This window comes from Neofelis nebulosa, chromosome X (assembly GCF_028018385.1).
Source record: "Neofelis nebulosa isolate mNeoNeb1 chromosome X, mNeoNeb1.pri, whole genome shotgun sequence".
Taxonomy (NCBI): domain Eukaryota; kingdom Metazoa; phylum Chordata; class Mammalia; order Carnivora; family Felidae; genus Neofelis; species Neofelis nebulosa.
The window spans coordinates 112,109,833-112,128,932 of record NC_080800.1 but is presented as its reverse complement, the minus strand read 5'-3'; the positions used below and the strand labels follow the sequence as shown (position 1 = coordinate 112,128,932).

At 43.8% G+C, this 19,100-nt stretch overlaps 1 protein-coding gene across 11 annotated transcripts in view; it reads right to left on the bottom strand.

Annotated features, from left to right (window-relative positions):
* The window catches only part of INTS6L (integrator complex subunit 6 like), a 56,510-nt gene that overhangs the window by 25,796 nt on the left and 11,614 nt on the right, over nt 1-19,100 (bottom strand). For 8 of the 11 annotated variants that reach the window (XM_058714550.1, XM_058714553.1, XM_058714554.1 and 5 more), the window contains 6 exons: nt 7,405-7,554; nt 6,542-6,631; nt 6,134-6,317; nt 5,746-5,874; nt 3,633-3,796; nt 1,059-1,211 (listed from right to left, as the gene is read on the bottom strand). In XM_058714550.1, coding sequence (XP_058570533.1) covers nt 1,059-1,211; nt 3,633-3,796; nt 5,746-5,874; nt 6,134-6,317; nt 6,542-6,631; nt 7,405-7,554 — 870 coding nt within the window. Of the gene's footprint in view, nt 1-1,058; nt 1,212-3,632; nt 3,797-5,745; nt 5,875-6,133; nt 6,318-6,541; nt 6,632-7,404; nt 7,555-19,100 lie in introns of those variants that run through there. The other 3 variants (XM_058714557.1, XM_058714559.1, XM_058714558.1) reach the window with 3 other exon arrangements.

Sequence of the window (19,100 nt, the reverse complement as noted above, 5' to 3'; positions counted from 1 at the left end):
GGATGAAACAGACGGCAGTCTAAAAGTGTTTCTTGTGTAAATAGAACCTAACAATCACTGATTTGCTATATGGTGCTGTAGTCTAGAAATAGAACAAACATACTTCCAGCGTGGGGCCTCCTTATTATATCCAAATAAAAAGGCTGTGACTGCCGTGTCTGGATTTTTACAAACTAATATCCAAAGGTGAATCTATTAACGAATCAGCAAGCCCTTCTGGCTGGAGTATAACACCTGGAAGAGCCAGCATATGTGCATTTGCCTCGTCCAAGTAAAATCCACATTACACACGCCAATGTGCTTGGTACAGGAAGAGAAGTTTGGTTACATTACACTAATCCAAAAAGTAGTTTCAGGGCTTAAGGTTTGTGTGTGTGTCTGTGTCAAAAATATTTTGTACACATGAAACTAATATTACCCTGTATGTTCACTAACTGGAATTTAAAGAAAAGCTTAAAAAAATAGATCTTGTGGGGCACCCTAGTGGCTCAGTTGGTTAAATGTCCGGCTTCGGCTCAGGTCAGGAGCTCGCAGTTCATGGGTTCGAGCACCGCTCGGGCTGTGTGCTGACGGCTCAGAGCCTGGAGCCCGCTTTGGGTTCTGTGTCTTCTTCTCTCTCTGCCCCTCCCCCACTCACGCTGTCTCTCTCAAAAATGAATAAACGTTAAATTTAAAAAAAAAAATAGATCTTGTACTTCCAATCTGTCAAGTTCACGCTAAGGTTCAGCTGCAGAAGCCACAGCTAAATAGAAGGACATCCTTTAGGTTAGGGATGCTTAACCTGGGGTCCCTGAATAGGCTTCAAGGGGTCTGCCAAATCCTCAAATACACAGGTGTCATCAGAGTCCACTGCCTTAAATGGCAATGTCAGGAGGCTAATGATTCCTATCACACTGAAATGATTTGCTTGGCCCTGTTGCTTATTTGATAGGATTTGTCAGAAAAGTTATTAACAGATACAGTCTAATTATTCCTAGATTAACCTTTGCAACTTCTCAAAGCAATTCCCCGATCCCAGAGTGGTTACAGACATTGGGCCAACAGGTAAGGGGAAGTACCTGCCAGCAGGTATGGGGAGACTTTCGTTCCAGGATGTACTGAGTTAAGGGTGAAGGTTCAAGTTCATATTTGTCAAAAGGAAGTTTGTCTATTACCATTGGCTCACAATCTACACAGGAGAACCTCACAACAGGATGAGATGTTCGTGGAGGCTAAAAAACAAGAGGGGAAAATACGGTCCGTTAGCAAGTGAGCTTATATTTCTGACAAATCTGCAACCCCTTTCGTGTTTTTGTTAAACCATCGCTGAGATAAAACCAGCGCTTTGAAAAAGAGGGCATCACCAACGGCTTCCATCCGGGAAGGGCCACAGATTCTTTATTTCTTCCATGTACTTGGCAGTGGGAGGAGGAAAGGTAAATTCAAACACTTGTAACTACCATTTCAGCGAAGTGAAAACTACAACTGCTTTGAATACGGTTAGGAAGTCACCGATGATCCATAGGATGAACCCTGATTTTCAGATCCACTGTTGCAACCTCCAAGCATGACCCGCCCTTCATTCCTTTGTACCCAAAAGGTTACGGACGGGCCAGACGTGGCTAGCAAAGAAGAAATCCATGAAGATTTCTGATGAGTTGATGACAGACCTAGAGCCACTAACAAGCAAAATGAAAAACTGTAAAGGCATGGAAAGGGCAAGGCAGGTGCCCCCAAATGAGCCAGTCACAACACCCAGGACTAGTGGAAAAATTTTTTTTCAACTGAAATTTTTAAGCACTCCTCACACCCACACGCTTGCCTTGAACAGCTAGGGCTGGGTATGCTTTGGACTGGGCTGCAAAGGCCTCTGTGCCTGGGGTAGCAGAGCAGATTGGTGGGGCAGCCGTTTCGTTAACAGGTTTAGCTTGTGGGGATAGAGAGCGCCCGGGAGAGACATGGCTGCAGCAAGAGAAATCCCAAGATATGAGAAGACAGGACTGAGTACCGGGGACAAGGGTGAGATGTGGCTGCACCTGTTCTTGCCGAGAGCTCTCTAAGCCGAGCATGAATGTGACAGACCATCTCTGTTTCCCCTTTAAAGGGAAAAACATGCTCCTCTGCCTTTATGGTTTACACACCTACAAGATGTGTTGGGAGTCGAAACAAACAACCATCAGATGTGCTTTCAGAGCTGGAGGGATGGTAGGTAACACGGGTGATGTGGGAGTGAGCCGGAATTTCTTTCATTCCAGTTTTTTCCTGATTTTCATTTCAATTAGACTTGAGAAATATTTCTGGCTTTTTACATTTAAACCGATTTAAAAAAAAAAAAAAAAAAGGTCGTAAAGACCCAAGTGAAGCCCCGTCACTGGCAACAATGAAGTAAATTCGTGACCAAAACATTCACTCTCTCGGGTTTGGAGCTGAGAGCAACTGGGCACCGGGATCTGACCAGTGTGTCACCTTGGAGCCCTGAGGGAAGGTGGAGGAGATGTACCCTCACTCCCAGCCGGGGCGGAAGTGGCCCTTCAGTCCTATAGTCTCATGGCCTCTCCTGAAAACAGGAGCCTAAAAGGAGTAAGCCAGGAGAAAATGCAATTCATGTCAGAAATTTCTAAAACGTACACAGAACAGAGACGGGCTGAAGCAGTAAGGGGCTAAACTGAAGGCTCGGTGATTGTTTTGTGCCCACAGAAGGAGGATTGCTCTGGCCTTTTTACAGAGGCTGCGGGGAGGAAGAAGGGGGAGTGGGTTTCGTGCACTTTCCCGTGTTAGCAGATACCTGTCTCCCACAAAAGTCCACTTCATCTGGGACTAAAAAGGAGCAACTACAATATCAAACCCTCCTCTCCTGAATGCAGTGAAGAAAAAGGAAAGTCCTCATTGAGAGATAATTTTTAAAAGATCGCTTAGTTACAGCACCTGGGTGGCTCAGTTGCTGAAGCGTCTGACTCTTGATTTTGGCTCAGGTCATGATTTCAGGATGATGAGATCGAGCTCACCATGTGCCAGGCATGGAGCCTGCTTGAGATTCTCTCTCTCTCTCTCTCTCTCTCTCTCTCTCTCTCTGCCTCCTCTCGAAATATATATATATATATATATATATATATATATATATATATAGCTTAACTACCCATCATTGAGAGGTACATTGCCAAGGAACACAAGTCCATTGACTACAAAAAGATGAAAAGCAGGTCCACAAAGTTCCACTAGGTGTCTAGTGACTCCCTAGAAAGATGTAGAAGAGCTTCTGTTTTGAATATGTTTCTAGAACCTACACAAGGTGCAAGCTAAATTGTAATTCCCTGAGGATGTACATGAAAATCAATGCTAGCACTCTTCAGACATTGCGTCTGCCATGTAAATCAAGTCAGCCACTCTGAAATAAGAGCCAAGCCACCGATCGCAACACCATCAAAAATAGCCATGCCCTAACATCCAAAGTGGGTAGCTCAAGTGGCAAAAGCGACTGAAAGGAAGAATGCCGGAATAGCACGAAGTCCTCTCTTGCTTTTTGGTACAAGCTTAGACTCCCAGCAAGTGATAGAAAGCACGGCTTAAAATCCTCAAAGTAATTTACAAGGGTCACTGTAATCAGGAAACGGAAAACCCAAATGATGTTTACCATTTTGTTTTATGCTACTTACTAGTGAAGGTAAATTCTGATCTGGCCAAAAAGATTCTGGAATTGGCCAATGTCCAACAGGAACACCAGTTTTAGAGTTAGGCCGTACATAAATCAGCTTATGGCAACTATGCCAGGGTTGAGCAGCAAATGAATTGCTTGGCCTGGATGAATCCGTAAGTCCATCTACAAGTTAAACAAAGACAGACACTAAGGCATACAGTTCTTTTTCCAGCTGCTGATCTTCTTGTACAAAATTTTCAGCTAAAAGCAAAGTACAAAACAAACCAAAACACCCCGATCCTTAACTATGCCCCAAATGCGTAGTTACATCGAAAACCATTATAAAATTAATTTTCAATTTGCTGAGATTTGGACACATAAATTAAACACAGCACGCCAACTAGAGTTATTCTTCCAAATCAGGCAAATGAAATCGCTCATCCCCTGGTATAGTTTTTACATTTGTGGAATCTGACAAAATAGGTCATAAATTCCATTTGCCTTTTCTTTCTAGTCCCCATTAGGTGGCAAAAAGTATGCTTGACTAAACCCACCCAATGACTACAAAAGCAAAATGAAAACGATCCAGATTCACTCCAAGATAGAAGGAATGTAGGGGCGCCTGGGTGGCTCAGTCGGTTAAGCGTCCGACTTCGGCTCAGGTCATGATCTCACGGTTCATGGGTTCGAGCCCCATGTCGGGCTCTGTGCTGACAGCTCAGAGCCCAGAGCCTGCTTCGGATTCTGTGTCTCCCTTTCTCTCTGTTCCTCCCCTACTTGCACTCTCTCTCTTTCTCTCTCTCAAAAATAAACAAAGATTAAAAAAATTTTATCATGGAAAAAATTAAAAAAAAAAAAAAGAACCCTAGACAAAGGAGAAATGGAGCTAGAAAGAAAAATCTGAGCTATTTACATGACACCAAATCCAACAGGCTTCCAGTATGACCACCCCCAGTTCACATTAAGGTAACTGAACACAAAAGTATGAATGCAGCAGTGAATCGTTAGCAATACATAACATGTCCTTCCTTTACAATTACATTAATGAATTTAAAACAGACTGTGAGGCCTCAGTCTTCTGTGGTGGGTGTTCTTAAACTGGAGTCCAAAAAACTCTAGAATTAAATACAAAATTGTGTTTGTGTGGCCTATGTCCGTTCTTCTAGGGAGAGAGGTCTCTATTTTTCCAACAGCTTCTCAAAGGGTCCAAGGCACTAAACGTCAGAAAGGTCAGGAGCCACAGGATCCATGGCTTCCGACAGAGACGTATGTCTTTCTGAGCAGCTATGACTGATTGTGGCCACACAATTAAAACTCATGGATCAGGAGAGCCTCGCTGAGTCAGTCGATAGAGCATGCGACTCTACGTCTCAGGATTGTGAGTTCAAGCCCCACACTGGGCATGGAGCCTACTTAAAAAAAAAATGTGTGGATCAGGTCAGACAGGCAAGGTGGTAATGATGTGTGCGAGAGCACAGGAGCGAGGTGAAGTGCACAGTGCTCCAGGGCTTGCGGCACAGGGATGATTTGAAGGAGAAGACCCTTCCCCTGTACAAAAGGACCTCTGCTATCATCCACTGTCATAATCTGTCTGTTTTGAGATGTGGAACGTTCTGTGAGATGTCTTTTGAAGAGAAAAGGTTCTGCAGTTAAACAGTGGCCAGGAAAATACTGGTGTAGGATCTCATAGGATATCAGCAGTTTCCGGATAAAGGTTCACAATCTCTTGCTGACATACGGTACCGAACACAGATTTCATAAAGATAGCGTGGCCCATTTGGCACTCATAAGACCAAAACCAGATTACCGGTTAAGTGGCACTCCTCCATGATTCTCCAGGTACTTCGTTCATAGAGAGGTGAATAATGCAGGGTATCCCAAGACTGGGACCAGGGAAGATGAAATGGGTAGGAAAAAGGAAGAATTTTCTTAAGAAGATTTGCCACTGGATTAAAGTTGTTAGCATCAGACCACCTGACACGTGAACGCATGGCCATTGTTTGGATGGATGTTTGCAACCACATGAACGTGTGTGGATAGTACAGGCTGTGTCTGTTATCAGTTGACTGTCTTCCCAACCTCAGATCATTCTCTGGGGCGCAAAAAGAACACAAAAAAGTCACGTACTGTACCTTCTCCAACAGGAAGTGGATCTGGTCCCGTTTTTTCAAAGTTAATAACTACACCACTCTGAATTTTCTGAACTAGAGATTCTAAACACTGATTCAACATTCTTTGTGTTCTAACACAGTAGGAGCGACCTATACCAGAAGGAAAAGCAAATAGTGTCAGTTTGAGCAAATAAAATACTACTTAACAATGTAAGCATCTGAAATCGTAGAGTATATCTTGAACCAATCATAACTATGATGGCTGCAAACATCACACTCATGATGAGCTTAAGCAGGAGAGCTGAAAGATTCTGAAGGAAAACAAGACAAGACAGGATACGGCATTTAAGCAAAACCATACTCTGCTGCTCTGAATTCTTCCTCTAGAAATATGAAATATTGCCAATACCTCCTGTGACTTCACACATCTGTGTGATGGCAGACTCATCAGTTGGTACACTCCCTAGATGCTCTGGTTCCGTAGAAGCCAGTCCAGGCAAACGCAACACCAGGGCAAATAACCTTTGATCCCAACGAAAAGGTTCTTTGGTTAGTTCACTTCCAGGCAGAGGAGAATTCAAAGGAAGATGAAGCTGATAAGGCAAAAGTTGAAAAGTTTCATCATAACAACCCATACAAAACTGAAGAGAGAGTCAAAAGGGTCATTTTTCTTTCATGTACTCGGTAATCTTTCAAGGATTGTGAAGACGGAAGGTCTGATCAAACTTATTCTTAACTGGAAACGTATGCCTCCCACAGAAATAGCTGCATGTTCTCCGCCATTTAAACAAAATTTACAAAAAACATGAAATCTCACCTCTTCCTGAACACCAGCAGTACTTGTTAACTTGTTTCCATCTGTGATGGTAATTAAAATAGATGGTTCTAAAAAAAATGGATTTCTCCCCTAAAATACATTTAAAAAGTATTAGAGCCATGTAAAGTAATAAAATGGTATTTAAACTTTTACATCTGCCTGGCCAGTGATCTCTCAAGTGTGTGATAAAATTTGCCTGGATAAACAAGAAGGAAAAGATTAGGGATTGAAACGGGTGGGAAATCCAAGTAACAATCCCTGCAGAGGTAACATTCAGAATGGACTGAGGGATTCTTATCAGTCGGGAACTCCCCCAACTCGCATATGCAAAAACTCCTCTCCCTCTGCGGTCTAAGTAATCATAAAAGAAAGAGACTGGCAAATTCCTGGCACAGGTAGGGGGACATTAGTGACTCATGCTCTGCAATCTGGACTCTACTCTGGTTACCGTGAGCAGAGTTTCTAGGGCAGGAAAGGACAACACTATTTCTTCATCCATTTATCCATCAATGGGCACTTCTAGAGCTTTTTCAATTGAATTGGGAGAGGCGAGAGGGAGCTAAGGACACTGAAAATTTCTCTTCAAATACCTTGTTCCAACACTTGTCAGCAATTTATTCATCCCATTCTCAGACACCTGATGACCTGAGGGGGAGGCAATTGGCACTACACATTTTATGATAAAGCCACATACAAGACCCCCCAAAAGGGGGACATTTTTTTAAAGTATGTGTTTAAAAGATATGGACTTCCTTTGGGCAGTTGTGAAAAGTAGCAGAAAACTTGGTAACCATGCCCAGTTTTAAATTCTTACCCCAAGTCACCAAAATAAATTAGCTGTACTCACTCAAAAGTTTTTTTACCTGTCCATAATTGTCTATTCCAGATATTAATCTATTGAGATTTAACAAATCAAATGAGGATCTTAGAGCCTGACCAAGAGTAGTCAGTCCAGAAGCCTGAAGATTTTTTAGTTCACTCATGAATGTTGCGTGATTTTCCTTCCAACCAGCCTGAAAACCAAACATTTACAAAGAAATTCCCGATTACACAATGAACAATATATAAAGTGCAAACAACCACTAAACAGCAAGTATCCAACCTTTAACAGATTCACTAGTCCCTCGATCTAATTCTAGTCTAGATCTTGGCTGATCGGAAAGATCTGTCGGCATTAACGACCAAGAGCAAAGAGGCAAACGGTGCATTCGTCCATTATGGCTGGAAGGCTCTGGCTCAAGAAGTCCAATCTTCTATTCAGGTCCAATCAAACCTACCCAAACATCTCAGTATTTACCTTAGTTTGACACTGATGATGAGCATGAAGAAAGGAGGAGAGGAGGGGCTATTTTTAAGTGCGCTGTCCTTGATAGAGACAATTCGCTACTGAGGGGCTGAACTGCATGAACTTTTCTAACCAAGATTCTTCCCCCCAAACAATATGTTCACTTTAAATAAGAGTCAAGGGGGAATTCTAGGAATAGAGCCACCACTATTCGGAGACAACCTTTCTGGCATCTTCAAACATTCAGAAAGCCCCACGTCTAGAAAAAGGGGAGAAAGAAAAGAAATTTAAAAAGTTTTGGCAAAGAAGCAGCCCCCAGGCACTCCCAGCAGCTATGAGCAGCAGCAAAGAACCAAAGACCCCAGGCCAGCAGCCAACATGCTGTGATAGAATGGTTTGGAGACCAGGAGGAAAAGATCACGTTGACTGGGGGCCAGTAATGGCTATAAAAACAAAGCAGCACCAAATGCAAAGAAGAGAAGCCAAAAGAAGAACTGGCAGTTGACAGCAGGTCACAGAGGAGAAGGCCAGCAAGGGAGAGAGCAAACAGCACAGCTTGGCAACTGGGTGGGACAAACAGCCACCTTAGTGTTGGTGACACTGAGGGCAGCAGTGTGATAGGTTGAATGCTGAAGTCATGCCAACCAGGCCGGTACAGCCGGAGGTGGAGGGCGAGAGCAAATAATAAGAGATCAACCAAATCATTTCAATTTCATGTCTGGCCGAAGGCACACTGGCCATTATCCATACAACTACAGCAAACGTTCTCTCTTCTAGTTTCATAGTCTCCAGAAGCAGTTTGGGTCAGAATGACTGAGATATCTGCATGACCCTGAGTGAGCCTGTTGGCCCCAGGGACCGAGATGGTATTCTCTGGAATTGGAGAGGATTAGGCAAGCAGGGACACTGTGCGAGGCTGTGCGTAATATAAGCAGCGGAAGGAGTCATTCACATTGGAATCCGACAGAATGGCGCCCCCTTCGGCTGAACCGTCTAGAACCCGCATAACTATACAGGGTGAAGGTCCTGGTTAATATCCATTCCAGTCCAATAGTCTGAAATTCTGTGAAATTAAAGATGTGCTTAGCCGTTGGGTTTTTTTTTTTTTTAATATTCCTGACATATCCTACAGATCGAAGGGTCTAAAGGTAAAACTTTTCCACGTGTCCCTTTGGCCAGATTGTATATATGACTTTTAGTACCTAGGGAAAGCAGAGCATGAGAATTCCTTGTGGCCTAAGGAAAATCTTAGGCCACAAGCAATTATGGCTTTTTCACTAAAAGCGTAGTTACAAAGAAAGCTTGTGTGGAAATTGTCCTCCTCAAATACCTAGAACTATCAGCACGTTGCAAATCACACTGAATTAAAAAATGAGCTTTCTTCTTTGTGGTGGAAGAGAAAGGTATGCATTTGGGAGGGATACTAGCAATTGTTTCCTTTCTTCAACAAATTTGCACGGGCCAACTATGCCGTACTGGACAGAACACTACACGCTGGAGATCTAGAAAGGGATCAGCCCTTGAGGAGTTCCTGTCACAGAGGCATGAGAAATGTATTTATGGGCACTAAAAGGACAAGTGACCAGAAGGTTAGGGAAGGCTCCTCACGGAAGATGGGGCATCGGAAGAGGAGCAAAGGACATCCTGCACTGATGGCAGGCGTGGAGGGGCAGGCCAAGGAAGAGAACGAGAGTCCACAGAAGGATAGGGCAGGAGGCAAGGCTGATAAGTGGGGTTCTGGCTGTATAATGCTTTGTAGTTTGGATTTTATCTGTTGGCTTTGGGAATAACTTGAGGTTTTTAATCAGGGCAGCGGCTTGATCAGATCTGTGTTTTAGCAAGATCGTTCTGCTGGGGAGTTGGAGAACAAACTGGGAGGTGGAGGGGAGGCTGAAGCTCGAGGCAGGGAAACTGGTTTGGAAACTGTTGCCATAGCTTATGGGAAGAGCAGAGGGGAGGAGAAGGGGCTGCCGATGAAACAAGAATTTCAGAGGCGGTGTCAGAAGGATTTGGGAGCTGATCAGAAGGGATGGGTGAGCTTTGTGGCCTGGGCAAACCTGAGAATGGTGGGCCCTTCCCTCACAATCCACTTTATAAAGTTGACTGCTTTCTCGGAGTTACTTCACGTAGCAATCTTACTTCCACATTGTAAATTCCGCATTATACCCACAGCGAGCACTGAACTCCTGGGAACCACAAAGCAGTCCGCGGCATGACTAAAGAAAAATGAGCAGACAGCTTGGTTTGGTAAAGGGCTGGGGTAAGATGTGGGTACCACTTAGGCAAGCACCCTGTAACTCCTCCATATTGAAAATAACGTGTCCCGATTGTTCAGAGTCTTGCTAATTAATCTGTCGGAATAATTGCTCTTTCGATTTCTCTTTAGCCTATGGATTGGAAGGAAGCATTTTACAAATCATTCCTGCACTTGAATCGCTGGCATTCTGTTATCAGGTCAATCCCAATTCTTTGCAATGAACTGAACAACACAAGAACTAAAAGCCCCTAAACGCATTCCTCACCATGCTGAAGGGGAAAGAGCCTATGGATTAATCTCACTATCTTGAGAACTTCATTAATGTGACAAATTTCTTCCCAAAAGATAATCATGAAGAGCTAGTGGCAGAAAGTCTGTGTTTCTATTTCTCGCTCATTGTTTGGAGTTGATTTTTTTTTTTTTTATAGAAATGAATTCAGGACAGCCCGTTTCCTAATACAGTCTTCTTAACACAGTCTTTTCTTTCAAATTACTCCAAAGGTACGCTACTCTCAGGTCAGTAAAATCTTGACTCACGATAATGAGTTCCATACATTCTTATGGAAGCTTTACAGCTTACCAAGTACTTTCACATTTCACATTTGGCTAGGACAACCCTATAAAATAGGCATGGTATTACCGTCCCTATTTTGTTTGCCGAAACCAGGAAGAAGTAAGACTTAAGTCGGTCTTGTTTGTGGGGGTGATAGTGGCAGGATTGTGGGATCGAGCCTCGCATCGGCTCCACACTGAGAGCAGAACCTGTTTGGGATTCTCTCTCTCTCCCTCTGCCCCTTCCCTGCCCTCTAAAAAAAAACAAAAACAAAACCCCCCAAACACGGCTAGTCTGACTTGAGATGTGAGGTAAGTGTAAAATCCATGCGGCATTTGGAGGACTTAGAAGAAAAATAAGAATGACAGTATCTCAGTGTTTACTTTTATATTGGTTACGTGCCGAAGTGATAGTGTTTTAAATTTTCGCAGTTAAATAAAATGTATTACTAAAAGTTCCACCTGTTTCTTTTTACTTCTTAACGTGGCTACTAGACAAGGTTACAATTTGTGTATGGCTGGCATTATATGTCTGTTGGATAGAGATGTGCTAGAAGGACCGGGAGGTCAGGCAAGGGAGCTCGGCCTGGCTTCGGCAGACAATAGACTCATTACGGATTCCAGGGGACGGGGAAACAGGATCAAAGCAGTGTCTCAGGAAGGTCAGTCTGGCAGTGACACATACGACAGATTGGGGAAGGAAGGCAGGCTACAGATTTCTGTCCATAGCCAGGAAAAAGAAGCTAGGAGCCTTGACTAGTAATCCCAGCCTGAGGGAATCAGGACCTGAGTTAGCCTGGGAATGAAGAGGAAGGCAGAAACATTTTAAGCCAACAAGATAGGACTTGGTGACAGACCGACCATATGCGTGAAGGAGAGAGCGCAAAGATGGTTACAAAACTTCTAGCCCGGGAGACCAGAGGGACAGAGGTTTGGGATGAAGGAGCAACCTGAGACGAGTGAACTCCTGAACTAAGGGTTTACTGTCTTAGGTCAAGTTGTAAAAGTCTCCCTGGAGTAAAGTCACAACGATGATGAAGACGGTAATGGTGGTCAGTAATAATCATAGGTAATGTGCATCTGTGCTTATGTGTCAGGACCTCACTTAGGCTCAGCATACCATTCTATCTGTAGCCCCATCTGGGCACCTTCACCATCCCACGAAGTAGGTGCTGTTATTACTGCCATTTTATAGGTGAGCACACTGAGGCTCAGAGAGGATAAGCAACTTGTCCAGGGCGAACAACTAGGAAGTGACACAGCCGGGATCTGAACGCAGGTAGCCTAATTCTAGAGCCCACCAATTTAAACCACTATACTCGAGAATCTTCTAGGTAGTCCACATCCTCACCTTGTAGACAAGTCTTGTTATAGCTCCAAAGTCATACACTTAATGGAACTTCCAAATTTCCTTTCAGTGAAACTTCCTTTCCCTCATGTCTAAATGCAGACCAGTTGTGTGTGGGGAGCAGTGACCTAGGACTTGGAAGACCCTGGTCCATTCCTGGCTATAGCCAACTAGCAAAGCAACTGGTCCAGAGTAAGTCGTTTATCCCTTACTGGGGCTGTTGTCTCATCTAAGCAACGAAAAGGTTGAAAAAACCAACTGGAAGGTCCCTTTGGGTTTTTGCATCTTGTAATTCCATACCTTTATATAAATCTGACTTACAGAAAGAAAACAACTCACATCTGAATCAGTACGTTAGTTCGGGCCTGGTTGAAATGTGTATTGGCAACTGAAAACGTCTTTGAATGCCAACAGAAGAAGTATGGGCTTTTCAGTCTACCAGTGCCTTGGGTTCTGTCCCAGCTCCAGACTAGCCACTAGCTATTTATCGTCCACTCATATCACCACAGAAAGGAGAGAATCTGCACTCCTTTCCTTGGAAGGGCAAAGCCTAAAAGCCTTAATAAGGCCCTGCTCCCATCTCTAAAGGTCACTTGTAATCCAATTCCAAAATACAAATGACCTTGTTAGGCTTAGTGTAATGTGCAAATTTAAGGAACACGCTACGAACCTCCTCATCTAAGGTAACTGAGGAACATATTTAGGGCAGCTACATCGAACTTTCCACAAGAGAAGTGCCCCTTAAAAATGACATGAATGGAATAACTTGCAAATCGAGAAATAAATGAAGGGGTGTCTGGGTGGCTCAGTCGGTTAAGCATCCAACTCTTGATCTCAGCTCAGGTCTTGATCTCAGGGCCGCAAGTTCGAGCCCTGCGTTGGGCTCTGTGCTGGGTGTGAAAGGGAATTACAGTGAATCTTTTCAAAGAGCACAAATAGTCCTTCTATATTATAGGTTGTCACATGCCAGACTCTCTCTCTGTCCCTCTGACTCAGTGCTGAGCCACTGCACTGACCCATTCTGGGCACAAACGCCCGAAAGCCCATTTGGATGCTCCCCTGAAAAGCTCCGCCCAAGTCTTCCTGGGATCCAGGGAGAGAAAATACAAGTTGCTTCCCTCTCCTTGACAAGACTTGTTTTAAAAAATCTTTTATTCAAGGAAATGAAATCAGGCTGGCAACATTTGCCCTTCAGAGTCCCATACAGAGGGGGCTATCCTGGACCTTGGGCTCTTCTTCGAGGTGATTACAAACTAGATGATTAACGGATTTGAGTATTTTCCCAGATGTCGCAAGTTAAAGCCAAAGAGTTTAAATTTAGCAGGGCCACCATTTCTCTTGTTGAAAGATAAACTATTTTCCTTTTTCCATATGTTCTCCACAAGTTGGGGGTGGGGGCGGGGAACTGGTTCTGCAACAACTCAGACAACCTGACTAAATCGACTTCAACAGCATTTTTCAACCAACTCACTTTCTTCTGCAACCTGACATTCTATCGACTTTGTCACGGCATATCGTCCTTGCATTGGTAACCGGACCAGCGAAACAGAATGACGTGGAAAGGAAGAAGCCCTGCTTTTCCAATCAAGTCTGCCTCCCAAGGAGACACATGACTTTTCCCTCGAGCCTTATACGGAATATCCGTGTGAGTTAAAGCTTGAAAAGCTTCTGGAGTTTTCTCCTCACGACTGAAACAGACTCTAATTCGGACAGAGAGGAGACACGGTTTACTTGGCCTCCTACGTAAACAGAACACTGTGACAGCTGAATCATCTTAAAATGTTCAAGCATCTTTTTCAATTGTGTTCACCTGCAGCACACCTACAAAGGAAGGTGCTAACATGATGAATGCACACATTAGGAAGACGCTGTATTGGTGAAAGAGCAGAACTGTCTTGCTTCTCGTATCTCTTTTAAAACTTCCTTCCGGCATTGCATTTTCTGACCCTGACACAACTGTTTTCCCCCTTAAATCTCCAGCAATTTGGACTGGTGGCACTTTTTTGTGGTTTTTCTCCCTTGGCTCAAGGTACTGGTACGCTTCCAGGTTCGACAGGGGCTATCTAGGATTCTGTGTTTGATGTGCACTGACACAGCTTCTTCTTATAAAATTACTTAAGACCATCCAGTTCTCTTGGATTCCTTCTTGTCTAAGTTACTTCCCCAGGGGCGCTTGGTGTCCTGAACTTGCTAAAAGCCTCAAAGTCCATTTGATTTGATTGCATCAGTTCTCTCCCTGGGACAACTGAAATAATACCAGTCAAGACCATGCAAAAGAATTCTAGCTTACTTGAATCTCCTAGTTTTTAAAAGACATTCTTAAGAAATTGACTCCCTAGCATTATGCTAAGCAAAATTAGTCAGAGAAAGACAAATATCATATGACTTCACTCATATGAGGCCTTTAAGACACAGAACAGATGAACATAAGGAAAGGGAAGCAAAAATAATATACAAACAGGGAGGGGGACAAAACAGAAGAGACTCATAAATATGGAGAACAAACAGAGGGTCGCTGGAGGGGTTGTGGGAGGGGGGATGGGGTAAATGGGTAAGGGGCATTAAGGAATCTACTCCTGAAATCATTGTTGCACTATATGCCAACGAACTTGGATGAAAATGTTAAAAATAAATTAAAAAAAAGAACATTAAAAAAAAGAAATAGACCCCCATACTACACTGCAGAAATGTATTTGACAGTCTATGGCCTGCAGGATTGTTTTTCCAGCAGATGGCTAAAGGCCCACATCATGAGCACCTATTTTTAAGTAAACTGGGCAAAGAAATGATCCACAGTTTGAGTCTACTGACACAAAGTTCACAATTTTGCATCATGGGTCTCTAGAATACCTAGTATGAGGGATTTTTTAAGAGGATAAACAATCCTAGAGGTAAGTCTAAAATATCTGCAAAATGCATTTTTGAGTTTTCAAAATTTCTCTTGCCCCAGAGAATCAGGAAGAAATTATGAGATAAAAGCCACATTTTAGAAACTTTTCTCCTTTGTCCAAGAGTCAATTATATTGTTAGTGAAAGAAAAATATCTTAGAGTAGCAAAGACTTTGCCAAACTCGGTCAGATACAGTGTTAAATGTTTCCTCTCTCACTCTCAGACCATTTCAACTATGGCTATTGACCTATTATCAGGAAAAAAAAAAAAAGCTATTGTGCAGATCACATGCTCAATTGTTGAGACTTTGGGTTCAGATAGGAGACATTTTATTTTTATTTATTTAAAAAAAATTTTTTAATGTTTATTTTTGAGAGAGAAGGACAGAGTGCAAGTGGGGGAGGACAGAGAGAGAGAGGGGGACATAGAATCTGAAGCAGGCTCCAGGACCTGAGCTGTCAGCACAGAGCTTGAACTCACGGACCTCGTGATCATGACCTGAGCTGAAGTCGGACGCTTCACTGACTGAGCCACCTAGGCGCCCCCAGATAGGAGAAATTTTTATGAACACATACACAAAATAAAAATGAGCAAAGATGGCCTTGGAAAAACGCAAGGACAGGAGTGAGAGCCACCCAAACACTGCAGAAAGAACTGAACAGAGGAGGCTGCAGAAAGGCCATTCATTACTTTCCAAAATATTACATGGCATCTCTTTCTTCCAATTTTTAAAAATTATTTTCTCAAAAAAATTTATGACCATTTTTAAAATTTGTTTTATTTTTATTTTTTTAATGTTTATTTATTTTTGAGAGAGAGAGAGACAGAGAGACAGAGCGTGAGCAGGGGAGGGGGGCAGAGAGAGAGGGAGACACAGAATCCGAAGCAGGCTCCAGGCTCTGAGCTGTCAGCATAGAGCCTAACGCAGGGCTTGAACCCATGGAGGTTGAGATCATGACCTAAGCTGAAGTCAGTCGCTCAACTGACTGAGCCACCCAGGCGCCCATGAGCATTTTTTTAAATGTTTATTTTTGAAAGAGAGCATGAGTTGGGGAGGAGCAGAGAGAGGGGGGAACCAAGGATCTGAAGCAGGCTCTGCGCTTACAGCAGAGAGCCTGATGTGGGACTCGAACTCACAAACCATGAGATCATGATCTGAGCTGAAGTCGGCTGCTCAACCAACTGAGCCACCCAAGTGTCCCTATGAGCAGTTTTTTACATTATGCAAGTAACATACATTCAATGTTAAAAATTCCAACAGAAATATGAGGCCAGTCAATACCTTCCCCAAACTCCCAGGGCCACCCTCTTGAGAGGTAACCATTGCCAGGAATCTGTCTTGATCATTGAACTGTTATCGGCAAACAGAAATGACACCAATGAGATGGAGTCCCATTTACCAATGAAAATGGAGTGACATTCATCAACATAATGAGTAAGTGTCCAAGAAAGCACAGTAAGCATGGCCAGGAACCGTTTTCTAAAATTTAACAAGCAAGTTTGAAATCACCCTGAAATCCATACCTCAATTATTCGCCTTCCTGCCTTTCAGTTATACCATTCTCGCCTATACTTTTTTTGGAAAGAACACTGGAAATAACCTAATCTAATCCCTTCATTTTACAGATAAGAAAATGGACCACATAAAAGGTAAGTGACTTACTTGCCCAGGGTCATGTATCTATCTAATCAGTGGCAGACTGTGGCTAAGAGTTGAAGTGACACCCCTTGCCACACGTACACGACAGTGGGTGGGGTGATCTACCAGACAGGATGTACCATGACCATTTTTTAAAACCTGATTTTTGTAAAAGTACCTAGATTTAAACAGACTTCTTAAATTTTTTTTTTTTAACGTTTATTTATTTTTGAGACAGAGAGAGACAGAGCATGAACGGGGGAGGGTCACAGAGAGAGGGAGACACAGAATCTGAAACAGGCTCCAGGCTCTGAGCTGTCCGCACAGAGCCCGACGCGGGGCTCGAACTCACGGACCGCGAGATCGTGACCTGAGCCGAAGTCGGACGCTTAACCGACCAAGCCACCCAGGCGCCCCAACAGACTTCTAATACACAGCTTGAAAACGTCACTATGAAATGGAGGTTACAAGTAAGCTTTTAAGAAACATGGAGAGCTTTGCCCCGCACATCTTCAGCGTTCTTCCATAAGAAATAAAACAGGAGGGCCCCCCACTTCCCAATGCCATGGCTGTATGAAAGCCTAGATTTTTTCCCCTGGAACCTGCAGTCTACTGTCTAGTTATGCGGGCTCCCTTCGGCACAAACAAATGCAAAGAGAGATGGGTCTCCAGATTAAACCATGCCTCCAGGCAACTTCAGGCCAATTTAAATCACAACCTATTGGTCTAGTTCAGACTAATCAACCTCTAAAGGTCATACTCCAGCCTCTTCCCTCTTCCTTTTGCAACTTTTCTTCATTATGATAAAGCACCTTTGGTCACATCCTCCCCCTCAAGTCACACCCTCACTGGAATGCTGCCAGTTCACTCCTCCCTCCCTGCCCCACCCCTTCAGCTCTCTGTATCTCCCCCCTTCTTTTGGTTCACTGATGCTCTCAGGGACACCAACTCAGGGGGTGGAAGAGACAGGTCTGGCTGATGCAGGGAACTCCCGTGGGCAGATGACAGGGAATAAATTTCTATGCACTCATGGAGCAGATTGCAGAGGGCTCAGGATGGCATCCATAGGCCTAGGGAGTCTTTGGAGGCTTGGTTGCAGGGACAGGGGTTGAAACCATCTTTTTTAGAAACTTGACGGTTGGTGTGGGAAGAGTTGGAATTTGGGGGGTACTTTGGAGAACCAAGTCGAAGGTTGTTAACAGTGGTCAAAGAACCAAATTTCAGGATCTGGACTCAGGTGATGGCAGCAGAAATTGTGATGAAGGAACGTATGTAAGAAGCATTTCCCAGGGATGATGGACAGATCTCAGAAGAAATGGAAGGACAGGGTCAAAGGTAAATAATGCCTTGCTTTCAACCCTGGGTGACTAAAAGCTGGGAAATATGGAAAAGGGTATAGGTTTAGAACCACAGGGTCTTCTTGACATGGTCACTATGAGCTGATGGCAGGACAGACAGCCAAGTGGAGATGCCCTGTAGTCAGCTACAGGTGCCTGGGTAAGAAACTGAAGATGGGGAGCCATCGGTGTGGGAGGAATACTTGAAATCACGAACAAGGCAGTCAAGGGCAAAGAGAATAAACATTAGTAACTCAGCCCTTTCTTACTCATACTGTTCCTTTCTTGCACGAACATAAGTGCGTTCTGCCTTTGGTTCACTCGCATTCAAGTCCAAAATGTGGCTCTTGGTACTAAGTTTACTGAACTATTTGACCTATGGGGCAGGATATAAATAACAACAACAACAACAACAAAACAAAAAAACAACTGCCATTAATGACTCATATAATCAGGAACACATGGTTTAAGAAACAGAACCCCCACTTTTTCTCCCAACATCTGGCACATCAGTGCAAAAGCCTTCATATACCTTTTCTCTGGTTAGGACCCCAGTGGCTGAGTGGGCGGCATCGCTGTTCCTTCTCGGAAATCCACCCTTCCCAGCTTAACTAAGCAGGAAGGAGAAATAGGTATCTGGCTCCAGAAGGGGTCGGGGACTTGGGGAGACTGGGAGATGTGGAGGGAATGAGAATGGTACCATCAGGTAAAGGCACAGGCTGATACATAAAACTCCGTAAAGGTGCTTATGGTGCCTTCCAGCCTTTTCCAAGCTGCTCTGCCTCCCCACAGGTTGTGGATTGGAAGAAAGCAACGGTCACTGTGAAGTATCCTGAATGTCTTTCTTTTCCTTACCAGAAACACATTTGTCAGGAGATTGATAAAGTCAAAGTGGCAAAATCAGATCCTGGCAGCCACTAGAAGGCCAAAGACTACCCTGTTGCTCTTTCAAGCCTACTGCTTCTCCTATAGGGTCTACTCAGCCCAGATGATCCGTCCTCAAACTCCACCCCCGACATGGACACACTAACCAATCTCAATCCCTACCAACTCCACACGCTGCCAGGGTAGGGGCAGAACTGTGGCCCGTCAAAAGCCAAACTGTTTCACAAACGAATGCACTGTGATACTCGCCTAGAAATCGTCAGAAAAAAATAAAACTAGTGACTCTGGCAGTAATAATGTTCAGTCAGTGAATGCTTGCTATCGTGCCAAGCACTGCTATACCAAAGACAACCGTAAGTAAGAGCA